Genomic DNA, 17,600 nt, shown 5'->3' with positions numbered 1-17,600 from the left:
GGTGTACCCCACCTTCGCCCCTATGTAGCTGGGATAGGCTCCAAGTGACCCCGGTGACCCTAGTGAGAATAAAGTGCGTTCAGATAATGAATGAAGAGATTTAGTTCTGATTTTTGTATCTCTTGCAGGACGGTCTACAGCACAGGTGTCAAACATGCGGCCCGGGGGCCAAATCCGGCCCGCCAAAGGGTCCAGTCCGGCCCTTGGAATGAATTTGTGAAATGCAAAAATTACACAAAGATATTAACAATCCTTTTAGTTCAGGTTCCACATTCAGACCAATTCAATCTCAAGTGGGTCAAATCGGTAAAATACTATCATAGTAACATATAAATAATGACAACGCCAAATTTTTCTCTTTGTAAATGTAAATATTTTCATGTATTTACACTAAAACAAAGTATAATTTCACAAAAAATGTGAATAACCTAAACAAATATGAACAACCTGAAACATTTTAAGAGAAGTAAGTACAATGTTAACAATATTCTGCCTGTTACTAAATGTTTTGTGTATTTGTAGATCCACTGTGATCTGTAAGTTATAAAGTAAAAAAAAAAGCAGGTTCAGAAAATGAATGAATGAATGAATGAATATCAATTACTAGAAATTTCAGGTGATCCCATTTGAATTCCAGGTGACCCCATGTGGGTTCCTAACCCCAAGGTTGAAAAACAGTGGACTAAGTTACCAAAGGGGATGAAGGACCTTCTGTATGAATGAAGACTGTATTTGGACATTTGTTACTATATACATTTTGTCTTTATGCAACATGTCAATTTATTGTAACCTTTGTCATAATTTGTTTTGAGAAGAAATAAGTCATCATCCTCAGGGACTCCAGCCTGTCTTTTTATGGTATAGATGTTGACAGGATGAAGGTTAAGTTGTCTAAGTTGGTTACACTGGAAATAGGAACCATATGGTTTCCACTATAAGTAAACATATCAAGAAGTTTTAAGATGTGTGATTCATTTTTAGCATATGGGTGTTTTGTTTTTTTGTTTTTCCCTCGGAGTGTGTGTCTTCCATTTGTATTTTGGCAGGACAGTCTCGTTGTGTCATATTTCTCCTCCTTCCTCATCCTTCCTTCCCTCCCTCTGTCTCCTGCAGCTCTCCGCCCATCACAGTACTGGCAGTGTGTGGCGCACGGCGCACACTTGGAGATGTCTTGGCAATATTACGCACGACACGACGAAGGCGAAACCCCCCTTTAGACCAGCAGAACACTTGGAACCAGAGCCGGATCAGATGTAAACTTTTATTTGTTGTTTTTATTATGGTGGTATCTTGATTTCCCAGCCTCCCGAAGACGCGTTTTCTGTGTTTTTCTACCCGCGGATGAGACTCGCATCTCCGCTTCTCATCGAGGCAGCGGTCCGGATGACTTCTCTTCTCTTCGGGTCACGGTGACTGGAGAGACCGAGAGAGAGAGAGGAATGGAAACGATGTAAAAGACAAATAAATAAACAAACAAACCACAAACATTGGGGGAAACTCGAAAGCGCAACAGTTTTTTTTTTTTAAAGAGAAAGAGAGGATGATCCCACCGGCAAACATGATTCAGGACGAAAGTGGGGGCAAAGAGGACGAACGGGACCAGAATGAAACACCAAAATCCCCGACGGCGAACGCCAGCCAGCAAGAAACAAAGGTAGGACTGTCCTGTTATTATATCATACTCAGCAGCACTTCCAAATGCATCAACTGTGCATCAGTGCAACTTATGAACACAGAAGGACCAACTAACTTCTACTGAGAATCCAACAAACCACCAGTCAGGTCCAGAACTGAACAACAGGCTGCATTTGGACTTTTCATTCACTTACCGCATACAGACACCAGTATGAGCTGGGTCTTATGGGATGGTGTGGACTAGGACTAATGGATATGGACAGAAATGTTCTCACCTTACATATAATGATCTTAATAAATCAGAATTTAACCCTTAAAGACCTAGAAGTCTTCTATTGTGACTTATAAATGATTTTTTTCCTCTATATTGTGATTTAACACCATTTATTCTAATATTATCCTCTGCATTTTACATTTTTCATTGAAAATCTTGTATTTTCTAATTAATTGCTGTCATTTGTCAAACTATATTGGTTTTATTGGTGACTCAGTGTTATACAGTCGGGGGAAAAATTATTAGACCACCCTTGTTTTCTTCAATTTCTTGTCTATTGTGACTTACAAATGATTTTTTCACTCTATATTTAACCTTTCCTAAGTGATTTAACATAATTTATTCTAATAGTACCCTCTGCATTTTGTATTTTTCAGTGAAAATCTTGTATTTTCTTATATACAGTTTACTGATCATGTAGATATCAATAAATGCTCAAAGTTTATGATATTAAAACTGAACAAACTGTAGAAAAAGTGACTTTTTTCAGCTAAATAAATCATTAACTGAGCATAAAAGCAGGTAATTGCTGTCATTTGTCAAACTATATTGGTTTTATTGGTGAATCAGTGTTATACAGTCATGGAAAAAATGATTAGACCACCCTTGTTTTCTTCAATTTCTTGTCTATTGTGACTTACAAATGATTTTTTCCCCTCTATATTTAACCTTTCCTAAGTGATTTAACACCATTTATTCTAATAGTACCCTCTGCATTTTGTATTTCTCAGTGAAAATCTTGTATTTTCTTATATTCAGTTTACTGATCATGTAGATGTCAATAAATGCTCAAAGTTTATGATATTAAAACTGAACAAACTGAAGAAAAAGTGACTTTTTTCAGCTAAATAAATCATCAACTGAGCATAAAAACAGGCAATTGCTGTCATTTGTCAAACTATATTGGTTTTATTGGTGAATCAGTGTTATACAGTCATGGAAAAAATGATTAGACCACCCTTGTTTTCTTCAGTTTCTTGTTCATTTTAATGCCTGGTACAACTAAAGGTACATGTGTTTGGACAAATATAATGATAACAACAAAAATAGCTCATAAGAGTTTAATTTCAGAGCTGATATCTATCCATTTTCCATGTTTTCTTGATAATAACCAAAATCACTTCAGTTCTTACATCAGTATCTATGGCATTGTACTGACAAAAACAGTGCTTTTAGGCATTCCACGTTTTCTTTTCTGTCAGTTTTAGTCACATGATACACACAGGAGTTAGTACCTGATTGCAAAACCATTGTTTTTGGTGACTTTTGATGGTCTAATAATTTTTTCTGCGACTGTAGAATGAAGGTGGTTCCATGTTCACTACCATCCAAAAAAGACACAACTGATGCTGCTGAAAAGCTGAAAAACTGCATTTTACTTGAATTATTGAACTGTATTATATGATTAGTGGTTCTAAATTCATTTAGCATTTTAGATCAGTAGATGCTCTTGCTCACCAGCAGATGTTTAGGTCTTTGAGGGTTAAAGGCTGATTTTTGGTTGATAGAATGAAAGTTGATGAAAGCAGGTGGTTGTTTGTAGGTGATATGTTGATAAAATACCTATTAAAGCTATTCCAATCATGAAATTGTTTACATTTTCAAAATATTCACGAGTAAAACAACAACACATTGAAGCATTTTGTGGTTTCTTTAACAGAAAGTGTGAACGAAACATCCAAAAAATAACAATATATGCCTTGATAGAGATATTGTATTATGATGCTTATCTTTGTTGTTTTATCATGCATCCTTTGTTTGGATGTCGCACACTTTAGTATCTGCTTCTCAGGTGCAAATACATCAGAAGTAATAATATGTGGCCTTTAAATGCCATTAAAGGTCTAGAGATTTGAAGCCTAGCACTATAGTCTACCTTTTAATGGTTGGATAACATTTATACATAATGATACTGAAATTAAAGTCACTACTTAGAGCAGACACGTGAATTTAATTATATATATTTGTTTCTTTTGGATTAGACTCTATAGAATAATCAGTGCAAGTTCATCTTAAATGTTTTTTTGAGGACCAGTTGCCTTTAAAAGTTGAGTAGCTTTAATTCTTATTTATAGAGGGGACTGTGGTGTTCACTTTTAACCCATAAAGACCCAGTGCTATGTTTATGGCAGTTCCCACATGCATTTTCCTCTCTATTTACCCTTTCTTAAGTAATTTATTACCATTTATTATGATATTATCCTCTGTATTTGGCATTTTTTTCCAGAGAAAATCAAGTATTTTCCTATAGCTAATATATTGATCATGGAGATGTTCATAAAAACTCAGATTAAAATTGAGGGTTATTATATCAGAAACAGAGAAAATTGAGGAAAATGTTTTTTTTAAGCAAATCTCCCCTTAAATGAACAGAAACCCAGTGTGTTCATCCACTGTCATTGATCCAACTTCATGGGTTTTACTGGTGAATCAATGTTGTAGAATACAGGTGTCAAACATGCGGCCCGGGGGCCAAATCCGGCCCGCCAAAGGGTCCAGTCCGGTCCTTAGGATGAATTTGTGAAATGCAAAAATTACACTAAGATATTAACAATCCTTTTAGTTCAGGTTCCACATTCAGAATGATTCAATCTCAAGTGGGCAGGACCAGTAAAATACTATTGTAATAACATAAATAATGACAACTCCACATTTTTCTCTTTGTAAATGTAAATATTTTCAAGTATTTACACTAAAACAAAGTATAATTTCGCAAAAAATGTGAATAACCTGAACAAATATGAACAACCTGAAATGTCTTAAGAGAAGCACAATTTTAACAAAATTCTGCTTGTTACTAAATGTTTTGTGCGTTTGTAGATCCACTGTGATCTATAAGTTCTAATGTACACGTGTAAATGATAAACTGAGGCAGAATATTGTTAAAATTACACTTATTTTTTCCGTTTGTTCCCGTTATTCACATCTTTTGAAAAGATAGTTTGCAGATGTAAACCTTTTCATAATGTAAATTTACTTTTTTCACTCTAAAACAGAGAAAAGTTTGGAGTTGACATTATTTATACATTATTATGTTATTATTTTACTGGTTCGGCCCACTTCAAATCAAATTCAGCTGAATGTGCCCCTGAACTAAAATGAGTTTGACACCCCTGTTGTAGAAGATGACGGTGTTTCCACGGTAACAACAGAGCCTCTGAACATCCAAATGGGTCATATATGATGACCATGAAAAAATGAATAAATGTATTTTACACCAATTATGTACATGTACTGATAGGATTAGTGGATCAACAGGTATGAAACAGTTTAGATCAGTAGATGGTTTTGGTCGCCCGTGGCTGTTTGGGTCTTTATGGGTTAAAGGTATGTTCATAATTTAGGGACACACACTATGTTTTTACTTTCTACTTGCTCCTGTTGTAGGAAAGTAGGCTGTGTGACATAGAGCCACGGTTTCCTCGGGCGTTTTGTGCTGCTATCTATGTGGGTCACACGTTGACCAGACTACTACAATTAGCAGTAAAGTATTGGACTAGTCATCATGGTATGGCTACAGCAGCTCCCCTGTCCTGTCCCTAAAGCTCCTGCAAAGGACAGACGAGACTTACTTCCTCTTTTTACTGTAGGTATTTGGCTCAGACGAAAGAGATGACCTCCTCTGTTGCATTGTGTTTTTAAAGTCTCTTCGCATGTGGGCTCTTACATTGGCAGAAGTGATTCCTGGCTGACATTTTCCTTAATATGATGCTTCTGCCAAACAGCCACATCTTCTCCCTGTATTTAAGATAATTATAGTCTATGTAGAGACAGAAATTAAAAAGTGAAATGGTGCTTGGAGTTCTCAGACAGCTCAAGGAGAACCACTGTTGAGTATACAGAAAATAAAGCGCTGTTTGTGTTTTTATTCCTCCTTTAAGAATACTGTGAGGCCTGAACATCACAAGCGCAAGGTGAGACTCCACGCTTGTGCAAACTATAGTATAATGCTGAATTCAGCCCATCATATCAGCACACCTGCATGCACATGTAGCTAAAAGTTGTTTACAATTACAACTTTTACTACTTTATACAATAGATCACTAAGTAAAGTCAATAAAGTAGTAATATTAAACCCATTTTCTCTCTTATTTCCAGCTCTAAATATATTTATTTAAAGTCTTTTGGTACACTATGCAGTAGGGATGTAATGATATTTTTACGGTTATTGTGACCAAAATTATCATGGTTATCATTATTATCGTGGTATTGTTGAAATGTGCTCAAAATGTTCAAAAAAGTACTTATACATACACTGAAATAATGTAACCAAGTTATATTTTGAAAAAAAACAAACAAACAATCTACTTTCATTTGGCAGGAACATTGAAATATTAACATGTAAACTAGGGTGGTCCAACAATCATGGTAAAAAAAATAAAGTTTCAGATAACCTCAATTAGAACCCTGCATTAGGTTTTGGCATTCAAAAGATGATTTAGGAAAAAAATTGGAAGAAAAAGGAGATGTTTTAGAGGTTGCACAAGTTGCTGGAAGTTTCCTGGAAATTGACTAATTTTGCATTTTCAGCATAGCTGACCTTCTAAGAGAAGCAGCAGTACTATCAAAACCAAGGTTTTAGTGCTTCATCTAGCAATATATGTATGAAGTCAGGCTGCCGACATCTTTAGTACTTGAGTGAAGAATTGGTTGACCTGGCATTCTTGGACTCTATAGTGTCACAAGAGCAGAAGCAGCTGATGGTTTACAGCATTATGGAAAATGAAGGTTCAGAGGTTCCACTAAAGCGTTGTGATACCCTTAATCAAGCAGATTATGAAGGGAAGCAGATCAGTGATTTTGACACCACCAGCATGATGCGTTTCTTTGAAACTTTGGATCTGCCACAAACATTCTTAAGAATTCCTCCAGAAGACTGGGCTGATGATGAAGACTTTCAGAAGGCTGCTAAAATTGTGCATTCCAGAAAAGTTGTCAATGATGTTGCTGAAAGAGGGGTGACGCTTATTCAAGACTTCAACTGTAGCCGAACAAAAAATGAAGATCAGAAACAGTACTTGCTCCAAGTTGTCAAAGAACACAGAAACATTTTTTGTAATTTCAATAAAGCAACAGTGGTTGCTGGACTTTCTAAGTAACATTTTTATGTGAGTTGCAGTTTGATTTTGAGAAAAAAATTACAAATTATTCTAATATGCCTTATTCACTAGGTTAGTTATGTTTTAGTATATAGAGCAATCTTCACGTGTCTTGTGCAACCTCTAAATATTAATGAATTTGCATAAAATTTGAACCGAAGTAATTTGGCCAGATATGGAACCAAATGCAGGGTTCTAATCCAGAGAATCTTAAAAAAAATTTTTTGATCACCCTAATGTAAACATCAAACATACACATTTGCATTAAAGATGGCAGAAGAGATATCTGCACTAGGGGTTGGAATTAATAGGATTTTATCAATATCAGTGCCATTGTCGATTCTACTTACCAATCCAATTCCTTATCAATTCTCCTATCGATTCTTGAGTGGGAAAAAAAGTATTTGGACAGGTCGTAGTGGAGCTTGTTGGACCATTTTCTATATCAAATCATTCACAGCGTCACACATATACACTATATTACACACACAAACAGAAAGTGAAACACAATCATATTTTTCTGAACTGTTTAATAAACAAGTGTAAATATGCTGAAAGAATGAGGATTTTAAAACATGTTAGGGTGATCTGCTTCTCCAGGAAATGAGCAGCATCACTTTGATTTTCAAAGTGCGTTAATCAAGCAAGGTTGTCATGATAATTAGAATTTAAACGGTAATACTGACTAACAGTCGGAAATTTTACTGCGGTTTATCACTATACCGGTAATCGTTACATCCCTACTATGCAATATTGTGTGTTTTTTTGGTTTGTTTTTCACTTCCTTGCTCCATAGTTCCCATTAACCTTCACTGCTATATTGCAACACAGCTCTTATCGATCTTGTGCCATCAAACACAGCATGATCTCTTCGCTGCATGCACATTTCCTCACACTGCTGCTTCATTTATCTCTAAGGTTTCGTTTTTATCGCACATTTAGAAAACCACTTTACAGGTGTGTAGTATCACATGCCTCCATATATGTTGCATTTACATCATATGTATTAATCTGGGACTAGTAGTGTAAGTTTTTTTTATTCCTTTAAAAGCTGTGTAAGAGTGTTATTAAGCTGCAGGAAAATATATGTGTTGTATGTTTGTGTGTGTGAATGGGTGTGTGAGCATGGCTGTGTGGGTGGTAATGGCAGAGAACGGGTCCAAATGGATTGTTGCAGGATGACCCATGGAATTGATTGATCTTAACCATACCAAAGCTGCAGGAATAAGCACTGCAAATGATTCGCTCAGGCATGTTATCCAACATCACAGCAGACAGCAGATGTGAACAACAAACTCTAAATACAAATACGTACAGGTAATTTGTTGGAGCCGACAATGTTTGAAAATGATGAGAAACAAGCAGAAAATAACCACAGGTGTTTACAGTGGTACAAATATATGTATGACTAGACCTTGGAATCTGATTTTGTTTTCATGGACTGGTTTAGGAGCTTAAACTGGCAAGATTTAAGGTAGATTTATTATTTAATTTATTGATTTATTTGGCTAGACTGACATTTGTAATTAAGTCAGGTTCAGGCAAAATTAAAGATACACTTATCTGAGTAGTGACTGAAGGAATTAGGCTTTTTCATTTTTTTCTGAAGTTAAATAATCAAGCCAATTTAAGTAGATTTGTCATGAAAACACTGTTAACAAATGCCTTCCATTCAAACCAAAATAATAGTAAAAAAAAAAAAGGCAATCGGGCAGAGACAGTCTGATAAATATGATAAATAAAGTATAACATAAAAAAGATGTTGACTTTGTTAAAAAAAGACATTGGCAGTGCTTACCTTTTTGACTAATCAGCTAATTGATTATTTGTGCTCATCTTATTATTATTATTATTATTATTATTATTATTATTATTATTATTATTATCATTATTATTATTATTATATCTTTATTTAGGCAGGACAGTGCACATTAATGAACGCACTTATACATTCCATTTCAGTATAAACATGTAAATATGCCGGAGTTAGCATCAGTGCTAATTTTCATCCGCAGTCCCCACTTAAGAAATGAGCAATATATTATCGGATAAAACATAATATCATGTTTGTCGTAAACAGACCCACACAGCGATCTGTTTATCTGTGAGTTTTTTACTACAATATGAATGAGATCGCATTGAAGTCAAGAGAGATGTGGTAATATTTTGGATTTAAAAACAGAGTGTTTTGTCAGTCCTCCTGTTGATACTGCTTCATTTACTGCTTTTTCACATTTTGTTTGGTGGTTGGTTAAAAAAAAAACAAAAAAAAACAAAAAAAAACATTATAGAGGTGTATTACTGCCCCCAAGTAGTCATTCATGAGCTCCAGTTGTCTAATTGTGTTCCACTCAGGAGTGTCTGTTCAGTCAAATGTTCCATCTAAGGCTAAAATTGCCTGATCTAGTCCAGTGTTTGGTTTAATATCAGACTTTTACACTGGCCTTTTACACACCCTAATTCAGAATTGTCAATTTTCTGTCAAAAACCACCTAAGGCACCACAAAAACATTGCTGTTGTATATTTCTGCAAACCCTCAAATAACTGTAACTCAATGTAATTCATTATTGAAGGTTCTGGTACTTTCTGCCTTTTGTCAGGAGGCACTCAGAGTGCACAGAGGAGCTCTGTTCCTGTCGGATTTTAGGTTTAAAGGATTAAAGTTCCAGCATGTTAGATAGCCTTGTGTGTTTATGTGAAGCTTGCATCTGGAGTCTGTGTTGTGTTCTATTGTTTTTTTTGACATTTTGCAGATTCAGTTTCTAACTTAACTATAGTTAGTGTTGTACAGAGTTGCAGCTGTAGAGAAGCAGATGAGAGCTATTGAACTAAATTGAATTGCCATTTTGACACAAGTAGTTTGTGATTAGGCCATTGTCGTGTAGGCTTTTTGGAGCCAGAAATGACCATATCTGGACAAAAGAGGCAGAACTATATTAGCCCAGGGGGGTCAGAGGTGAGATAATGCTACGCACCAGCTCACTCACTAAAACTAAAATGGTAAATTTCACTAAGCATTGTATAACAAAGGCATTTTACAGCCTAAAACAAACCTTGTACAAACACATATGCTTATATTTTAACCTTTAAATATGAAAAAAAATGTATTTGTGAGTCATTTTTAATCACATCTTTGTGGATCCCTTCTACTGTCAGTGTCCAAAACATAAAAAAAGTTTAATCAGTGTAATAATGCTGTAGAACTGCCAGGAAAAAAAGAAAAATGAAAAAGGTCATTATAGAACAATTTATATTAATGTAAAATGCCGTTATAAGTGGATAATACAATAACATTGCACATATGTCTAGAAATATTGATTTTAAACATACTTTTGGTTAAGAATACAGGCAGAAATGTTGATGTATTTTTGGGTTTGAAACACTGATATGATAAATATCTGTATTTTGCAGAAATATACAATGACAATGTTTCATTCTGGTAGCTGGGCTTTTAATAAATATAATCTATTTGTGTTGTAATAGATCTGCAGTCAAACACAAGCCAAATCAGTGTAATAATGCTGTAGAACTGCTAGGAAAAAAGATAAATGAAAAATGTCGTTGGGGAACAATTTATTTTAATGTTAAAATGCCGTTATAAGTGGATAATACAATAACATTGCATATATATCTACAAATATTGATTTTAAACATACTTTTGGTGAAGAATACAGGCAGAAATGTTGATGTATTTTTGGGTTTGAAACACTGATATGATAAATATCTGTATTTTGCAGAAATATACAATGACAGCGTTTCATTCTGGTGGCTGGGCTGGTAAACAATATAATCTACTTCTGTTGTAATAGATCTGCAGCCAAACACAAGCCAGAAACCCGAATCATAAAATTACATTACAGCAGCTCAGAGATTCTTTATTGTGCATTTGAGTCCAGAATGAAGTGGGTTTCAGAGGAGGAAGAGCACACTGTGAGGTTAAATGAGGAGTTGTCAGTGCGGCGTTTTATGAATAGCATTACTGTAAAAGAGGAACCTAATGAGATTGATGGAGCCTGCGTCCAGCACAGTGTGTGAGAAATAGATTTGATGGGATGCAGCGTACTAACTTGGAAATCACATTACCTTGCAGGTAGGGGAGTTGAAGGTTTTTCCACTGAGCACTGAGAAGAAGCCCTGAGCAATGGGCTTTTTTTTTTGTTTTTGGGTTTCCCATCAATAACTGGAGCAGAGTCAGGAGGAAGTGGGAAAAAATCAGTGATATCGAGACTTTTTACCCAGAGGTTCTGTGAACTTTTAATCCATTTAGGTCATTAAAGAAATTGCTTTAAACCACATCTTATGTAGGTTTTTTTGTCATTGTGCCTTTCCATTTTATTTCCAATCAGAATTTCTTCCTCTATGTCCCCTTACTGCCTAAATTTATTTGGCAATAATATTAAAATAAAAAATTATTTGTGTTGTTGCTGTCAAGGATATTCTAAATGAAATGGAGATTATTAATTTGAATATTGCACATACATTAGCTATGATGCAAATTAATGACATAATGTCATAATAGTAATTTAATAATTTTCCAGTGTTAGGTATGTAGATTATTTTATTGATGCTTCTATTGATCAGTTCCTCCAGACAACAATCCAAACAAAACAAAATGATCCAAAAATCAGCAGAATGTCATGAAATTTATAACAACGTTCCTGAAACAGGCTGTTGAAATTGATCAGGGATCATAAATAACCAGATTACATACACTACAAACAAAAAGTTAAGGGTATTTCTTTTTTTTTGTTGTCATTTTTTAAAATAATTTTTGCCATTTGTAAATAAAACTGTCTGGTCATTAAAAAAATGTGTTTCAATCCAATTCACACACAAAAAAGTAAAAAGCACTGTGCAAGAATCCCAACAGAAAAAAATTGCCCAAAAATTAAAAATATCCTTAACTTTTTGTTTGTAGTGTATGTATATTCACAGTGTTGAGCAGTGACTCAGTTCAAAAACAGTGGAATACTGAGGTGAAGGATGTGACAGTCGTCTACAAGGGGAGATTCTATTATCTTCTTGTTTTGTTTCCTACTCCTCCTCTTTTGCATCTTCCAGCTGCAGAGACTGAAGCGCTCCCTGTCCTTCAAGACCAAAAGCATCCGCAGCAAGAGCGCCGACAACTTCTTCCGAACCAGCAACGAGAACAAGACGGAGTTACTCTCTGACGTCAGCAGCAGCACGGGCCATCTCTGCAGCATCGGGATGGCCCCGCCCCACACCACCAACCTCCCCATTCCTCCGGTTCCACCCGCTATCCCCTGCGCTCCGCCCCCCACGTCACGCTCCCAGGCCCGAAACCCCCTACAGGTGGACTCAGCCGGACACTGCTTCATGGAGCACATCTTTAAGAAGCCCACATTCTGCGATGTGTGCAACCATATGATCGTAGGTATGGTTCTGACATCTCATTTATTTGTACTAAGAAACCCGATGAGTACATTTTTTGTAATGAATTTGACTTATTGGGTCAAAGTTCTACGAAAAAGCCTAATAAAACACAACACTTGGAAATAAACATCTCTTTTTTCTTAAAAGTCGCAACAGAACGCTGATGAATCTTAACATCATTGACAAAAACAAAGATAACAACAGTAAAATTACAGTGCAGTAAATAACAAAAGGGATGGGGTGGATGGTTTATGAATCCCACTTTCAGCAGTTGCTAATGCACTTTTTCGATGTACAGGGTTCCCACGCAAGTATGGAAAGTAGAGATGTAAACAATTAATCACCTATCAATTAATTTTCAAAAAGAATTTGCACGATTAAATTATTAATTGTCGATTAATTACCCTTTTCCACGGCGGAATTTGCGGTGTCGACAGTAGGGGGCGCCACTGCCCAAACTAGCCTTCATCGCTGAAGTTGAATAACGGGGAAGTCGCCCTGTCCACCTGTCCACACCTGTTCAAAGGCTGCCGGTTTGTCTGCGCTACGATGCTGTGGCTGGGATAGTCGGCCATCGAACCAGATCATGGCGTTGATGAGTTAGAATCGCTTTAGGGACATGGTTCAGATTCAGATTCATGTTTATTGTCATTTCAGCATATATAAAAAATACACAGAAAAGAAATATTGTACTCAGGTCCTCGACTGTCAGCAGCATTTAGTAAATAGTATAAATTACTGATAAAAATAATAAAATAATAAAAATACTGATATAGAATAGCAATAACAATAACCCCCCCTAAAAATTACCTATAAATAACTAAACAGTTTTATTCCTAAAGTGCACAGATGGGCATGGGCACCTCCACTGAAATCTCGCTCCATCATGTCAGTGATGCAAAGTCAGAAATGCCCATTTCTTCTAAACTGCCCCTCCTCTCATCCCTTTATTTTATTGAATTTGTCTGCAGAATTTATTTAGTTCTACTCCATAAATGTCATTGCCTGTACTGTGTCCAATGGTGCAATAAATCAGTCATTAAGGAATATGGAATGCTTTTTTCATGAAGTATATAAACAGTATTTAACTTTTATTCTTATACACCCTATCAAAAGAGAAATTCAAGCTCTCAGGAAAATCGCCGCTTATCAATTAATCGTTAATCAATCGATAAGGCCAAATAACTAATGATTAATGGATTAATCGATAATTTGCATCCCTAATGGAAAGTATGGAAAATGGAAACAAATGTATGGAAAAATATTCATGTTTCCAAGACTTAGCACTGTTCTGTTTTTTAAAACATAAAATCATGAATATTTATAAAAAATAAATGGATCGATCTGTTTTTTTTCGGCGCTTGCTAGTGCAGCTTAAATGTTTGTGTGAGAGCACATACAATAGGCTACACATCCCAGAAAACATTTGGGCAGATTGACGAGTTTCTGCTCTTATCCTCCTCCAACCCATTTTAAGGCCCGCCTGGGTGTCATCAAGTTTCACTGCTGCTTTGACGGACAGGTGATGTCCACACACTGTTTGTGAGCGAGCTATTCAACATGCCTTGTATGATCGGTGGCAGAACTCATTATGATTAGATGTAAATTCTCTGACGATCGCCTCATAAATCCCAAATATAAAGACTGGTTGGCTGATTGGAATTTTTTTTACCAAGACATCTGGAAATTAGGGTTTGGAAAAAGTATGGAATTTTGACTTTTCAGCTGTGTAGGAACCTTGAATGTGTCTCATTGTGTCAAAGCTCCAGCCCAATGACGTAGACTACGTTCAGACTTTAGCTAAATGTAGCCCAAATCTGATGTTTTGCCGCTATTTGACCTGTATCTGACCTGTTAAAGACAGTTTGAACGGCACAAATCCGATTTTTTCAAATGCACGCCACTTCAGGGTTGCATTCAGTTCAGACTCAAAACTGATAGAAGTCGCATTTAATTTGTAATATGAACAAGCACACAAAAAAATCGGATTTCACAAAAAAATCTGAATTGTGCAGTAAACTCCTAAGACCAAGCTATGGGTTTTGTGTCCACATTTGTGGACAAGAGTTTCACAACTTTATACAAAAAAAAAAAAAGAAAAGAAAACTCTCCACCACAAAGGACATTCCATAAAAATTTTAAAAACTGCATCTGAAAAAACAGTTGCATCATGATGTTTCCAATATAGGCACTTATTTAATAAAAAAACAAAAAAAGCTTGTACTTTGCTGACATTTCCTGCGTCTTAGGAGGTTAAGACCTGCTGTCTGAACGTAGCCCAAGACTTAAACAGACTGTATTGTCATTCAGATATACAAGTACATACAGAATGAAATGTTGTTGCATTAAACTCACTCCAGTATGAATATAACAGAATAAAAATAGACTATAGACAGTAAAATGTAAAATATAAAATATGTAAAGTATATAAAATATGTAGAATATTAACATGTACAGTGGAATATAGATACAACACAAAATAAACATCTCACTTCTATGCCATTATCCAACCAACCCATCCCTGAAACTCACTTTTTATGCTTTTTATACAACTTTTATGCTTTTTGTTCAACTGTAATTTCACTGTTCTACTATCTTATTTTAGTTTCTGTGATAGTATTGATGACCGTGCAGTAATTCTCCTCTTGTTTCCTTTATTTTATAAAATAGTCTGTATGGGCTAATGCTTTGTATGAAGTACTTCACTGTAGCTGTTTTGAAAGAGTCATCCAGGGGTGCATGATTCTGTGGTTTTGTTGCAAAAATTTCATAAAAAAAATCATTGTTGGGTTTTGATTGCAGAGTTCTTGTCAACATAGAAATGAGATGTTTATCTTCAAGTGCAGTGTCTTATTGGGCTTTGACATAATGAGGCAAATTCTGCAGAAACTGTGTAAACAATCACAAGAAGTAGTAGTTTTGTCATATTTGCTTCTTTTAAAGATTGTTTCAGTGCAGCAAATAGACTCACTTTTGCTATTACAGGTTTTTACAGCGACAAAAAAGAGAAGATACAGTACAGTAATCAGTACAAAATGTCAGCAAAATTACAGTTTACGTCAACAAAAATAGTATTGTAATATACTTTATGGTTTCTTACTACTTTACTGCTATATGTAGAATATTTCCATAACTTTAATGTCATGTTAATGCCTGTTGTGGCTGAAACTGAAGCTATGAAGCACTCTTTAGAAAACTCTAAAAAACAAATGGTTATTATCTCAAGGAAATTCATCCATTCAGCTATTCACAAATTTCACAGACTTTTAGACAGTTTGCAAAAGAAAATGCAGATTTTTGCACATTCACCTGGAGAGTTATGCACATATTAAGAGCTGCTTGCTTTGTTGTCATTGTATTTTAAAGGTTTGCATGTTAGATGTAGTATTTCATGCATTTATGTACTACCTGAGGTGTTGAATGGGGGGTCTGACATACATATAGGTATTTTGATAAAAAGCTGAAATGGGCTGAAAGCTTTTGCCTCCCAAACCTAACTGAACCTCTGGGTTGGATCACAGATTCATTTTTCTGCTGCTCTTTTCTTTGCTGTTTTCCTTATAAAAAGGCCATTTTTTACCTTTCCAAAGTTTCTGAAATGTTAGCATTTTGACTCCAGTTTTTTATACACAGATTGAAAATGTGCTGGTTGGAAATATGTTTGTATAACCTCTGTGTTGTAAGTTAGTAGTTAAGCTAAACTAACCAGTGACTCTCAGCTACAGAGGACACATCTCCAGAATCTCAAAGCAGAGATTACAGCTGATTTTGTAATATAACTTTATATTGTACCTTAGAAGTTGTCCTACTTTTAACCCATAAAGACCCAGTGGTACTTTTGTGGCAGTTCACAAATACATTTTTCTTTATATTTAATCTTTCTTAAATGATTTGTCACAATTTATTGCAATATTATCCTCATTAGTTCGAGTGTTTTCAGTGCAAATCAGGTATTTTCCTATATTTAATTCACTGATCATGTAGATGTTCATTAAAGCTCAGAGTAAATTCAAAGGTTATTCTATCAAAAGTGGAGAAAACTGAAGAAAAAGTGACTTTATCTGTAAAATCTATCATTAACTGAACATACACCCAGTGTCTTCATCTACTGTCATTGATCCAACTCCATGGGTTTTACTGGTGAATCAATGTTGTAGAAGATGACGGTGTTTCCACATTCACTACGGAGCCTCTGAACGTCCATGAAAAGATGCCAAACTGCATTTTACACCAATTATGTACATGTATTGATAGGATTAGTGGATCAACAGTTATTAAACAGTTTAAATCAGTAGTTAGGTTTAGTTGCCAGTAGGGATGTAACGATTACCGGTATAACGATAAAACACAGTAAAATTGCCAATGGTTAGTATTACCGTTTAAATTCTAATTATCACAATAACATGTTTGATTACCGCACTTTTCAGGAGAAAATGCCTTTGTAAATATATGCTTTTATGTCAAATATTTGAGTATAATTTTAATTTATTACAATTTTAATTTCATATACTTAATATTTGGAACCAAAATTCTCTTTTACAGTCTTTGAAAAGGTTCGTTCAGCATCTTTGTGTTATTTATGCAATAAATTATATGCATTTTTCAAATCGGATTTTATATATTTTTTTGTGTTTTCTGGCCTTTTGTGTTTTTATATTAGGTTAAAGTAAAAAAAATAATAGCATGATGATATAGATGAAGTTGTGCTGAAAAAAAAGATCCCAAACATGGGTATAATAAACATTTGTTTATATAGTATATAAAAGCAAAACCAAAAAGACTGAAAAATGGACAAAATAGGCTCAGACCACTAGGGGTTAATATTTGAATGTTTCTGCAACAGAAGGTACATTGTTCCAGTTATTTTATTTGTTTTTTTTTATGTTTTTTTTTTTTTTTTTTTCAAAATACAACTTGGTTAAATTATTTCACTGTGTGTATTAGTACTTTTTGAACATTTTGAGCACAATGTCAACAATATTGCGATAATAATAAGTATTGTTGCAAAGTTCAGGTTTGGTTTCTTGGAATTTTAGAGAGAGTAATTGGAATTTCAGAGATTTTGATATGTGTGAGAGGATTAGAATGAGGGCAGATGTGAAGTCTAAATGAATTGGGATTGTGAGTGTGAAATTATGGAATGGACCTTATTATGCATTTAAGTTATCCACTCCTTTGGTGAAGTTTAAAAAAAAAA

At 35.0% G+C, this 17,600-nt stretch overlaps 1 protein-coding gene across 2 annotated transcripts in view; it reads left to right on the top strand.

The window, feature by feature from the left end:
* The first annotated feature begins 1,116 nt into the window (after positions 1–1,116).
* The window catches only part of stac (SH3 and cysteine rich domain), a 94,724-nt gene continuing 78,240 nt past the window's right edge, over positions 1,117–17,600 (top strand). The window contains exons 1-3 of one of the 2 annotated variants that reach the window (XM_030127614.1): positions 1,117–1,654; positions 5,791–5,823; positions 12,071–12,404. In XM_030127614.1, the coding sequence (XP_029983474.1) occupies positions 1,541–1,654; positions 5,791–5,823; positions 12,071–12,404 (481 nt within the window). In that variant the 5' untranslated portion in view covers positions 1,117–1,540. The remainder of the gene's footprint in view (positions 1,655–5,790; positions 5,824–12,070; positions 12,405–17,600) is intronic. The other variant, XM_030127615.1, reaches the window with a different exon arrangement.

The sequence above is a fragment of the Sphaeramia orbicularis genome, chromosome 22, assembly GCF_902148855.1.
Source record: "Sphaeramia orbicularis chromosome 22, fSphaOr1.1, whole genome shotgun sequence".
NCBI lineage: Eukaryota > Metazoa > Chordata > Actinopteri > Kurtiformes > Apogonidae > Sphaeramia > Sphaeramia orbicularis.
Note: the sequence above shows the minus strand (reverse complement) of the source record. Positions and strands in the feature narration are given on the sequence as shown.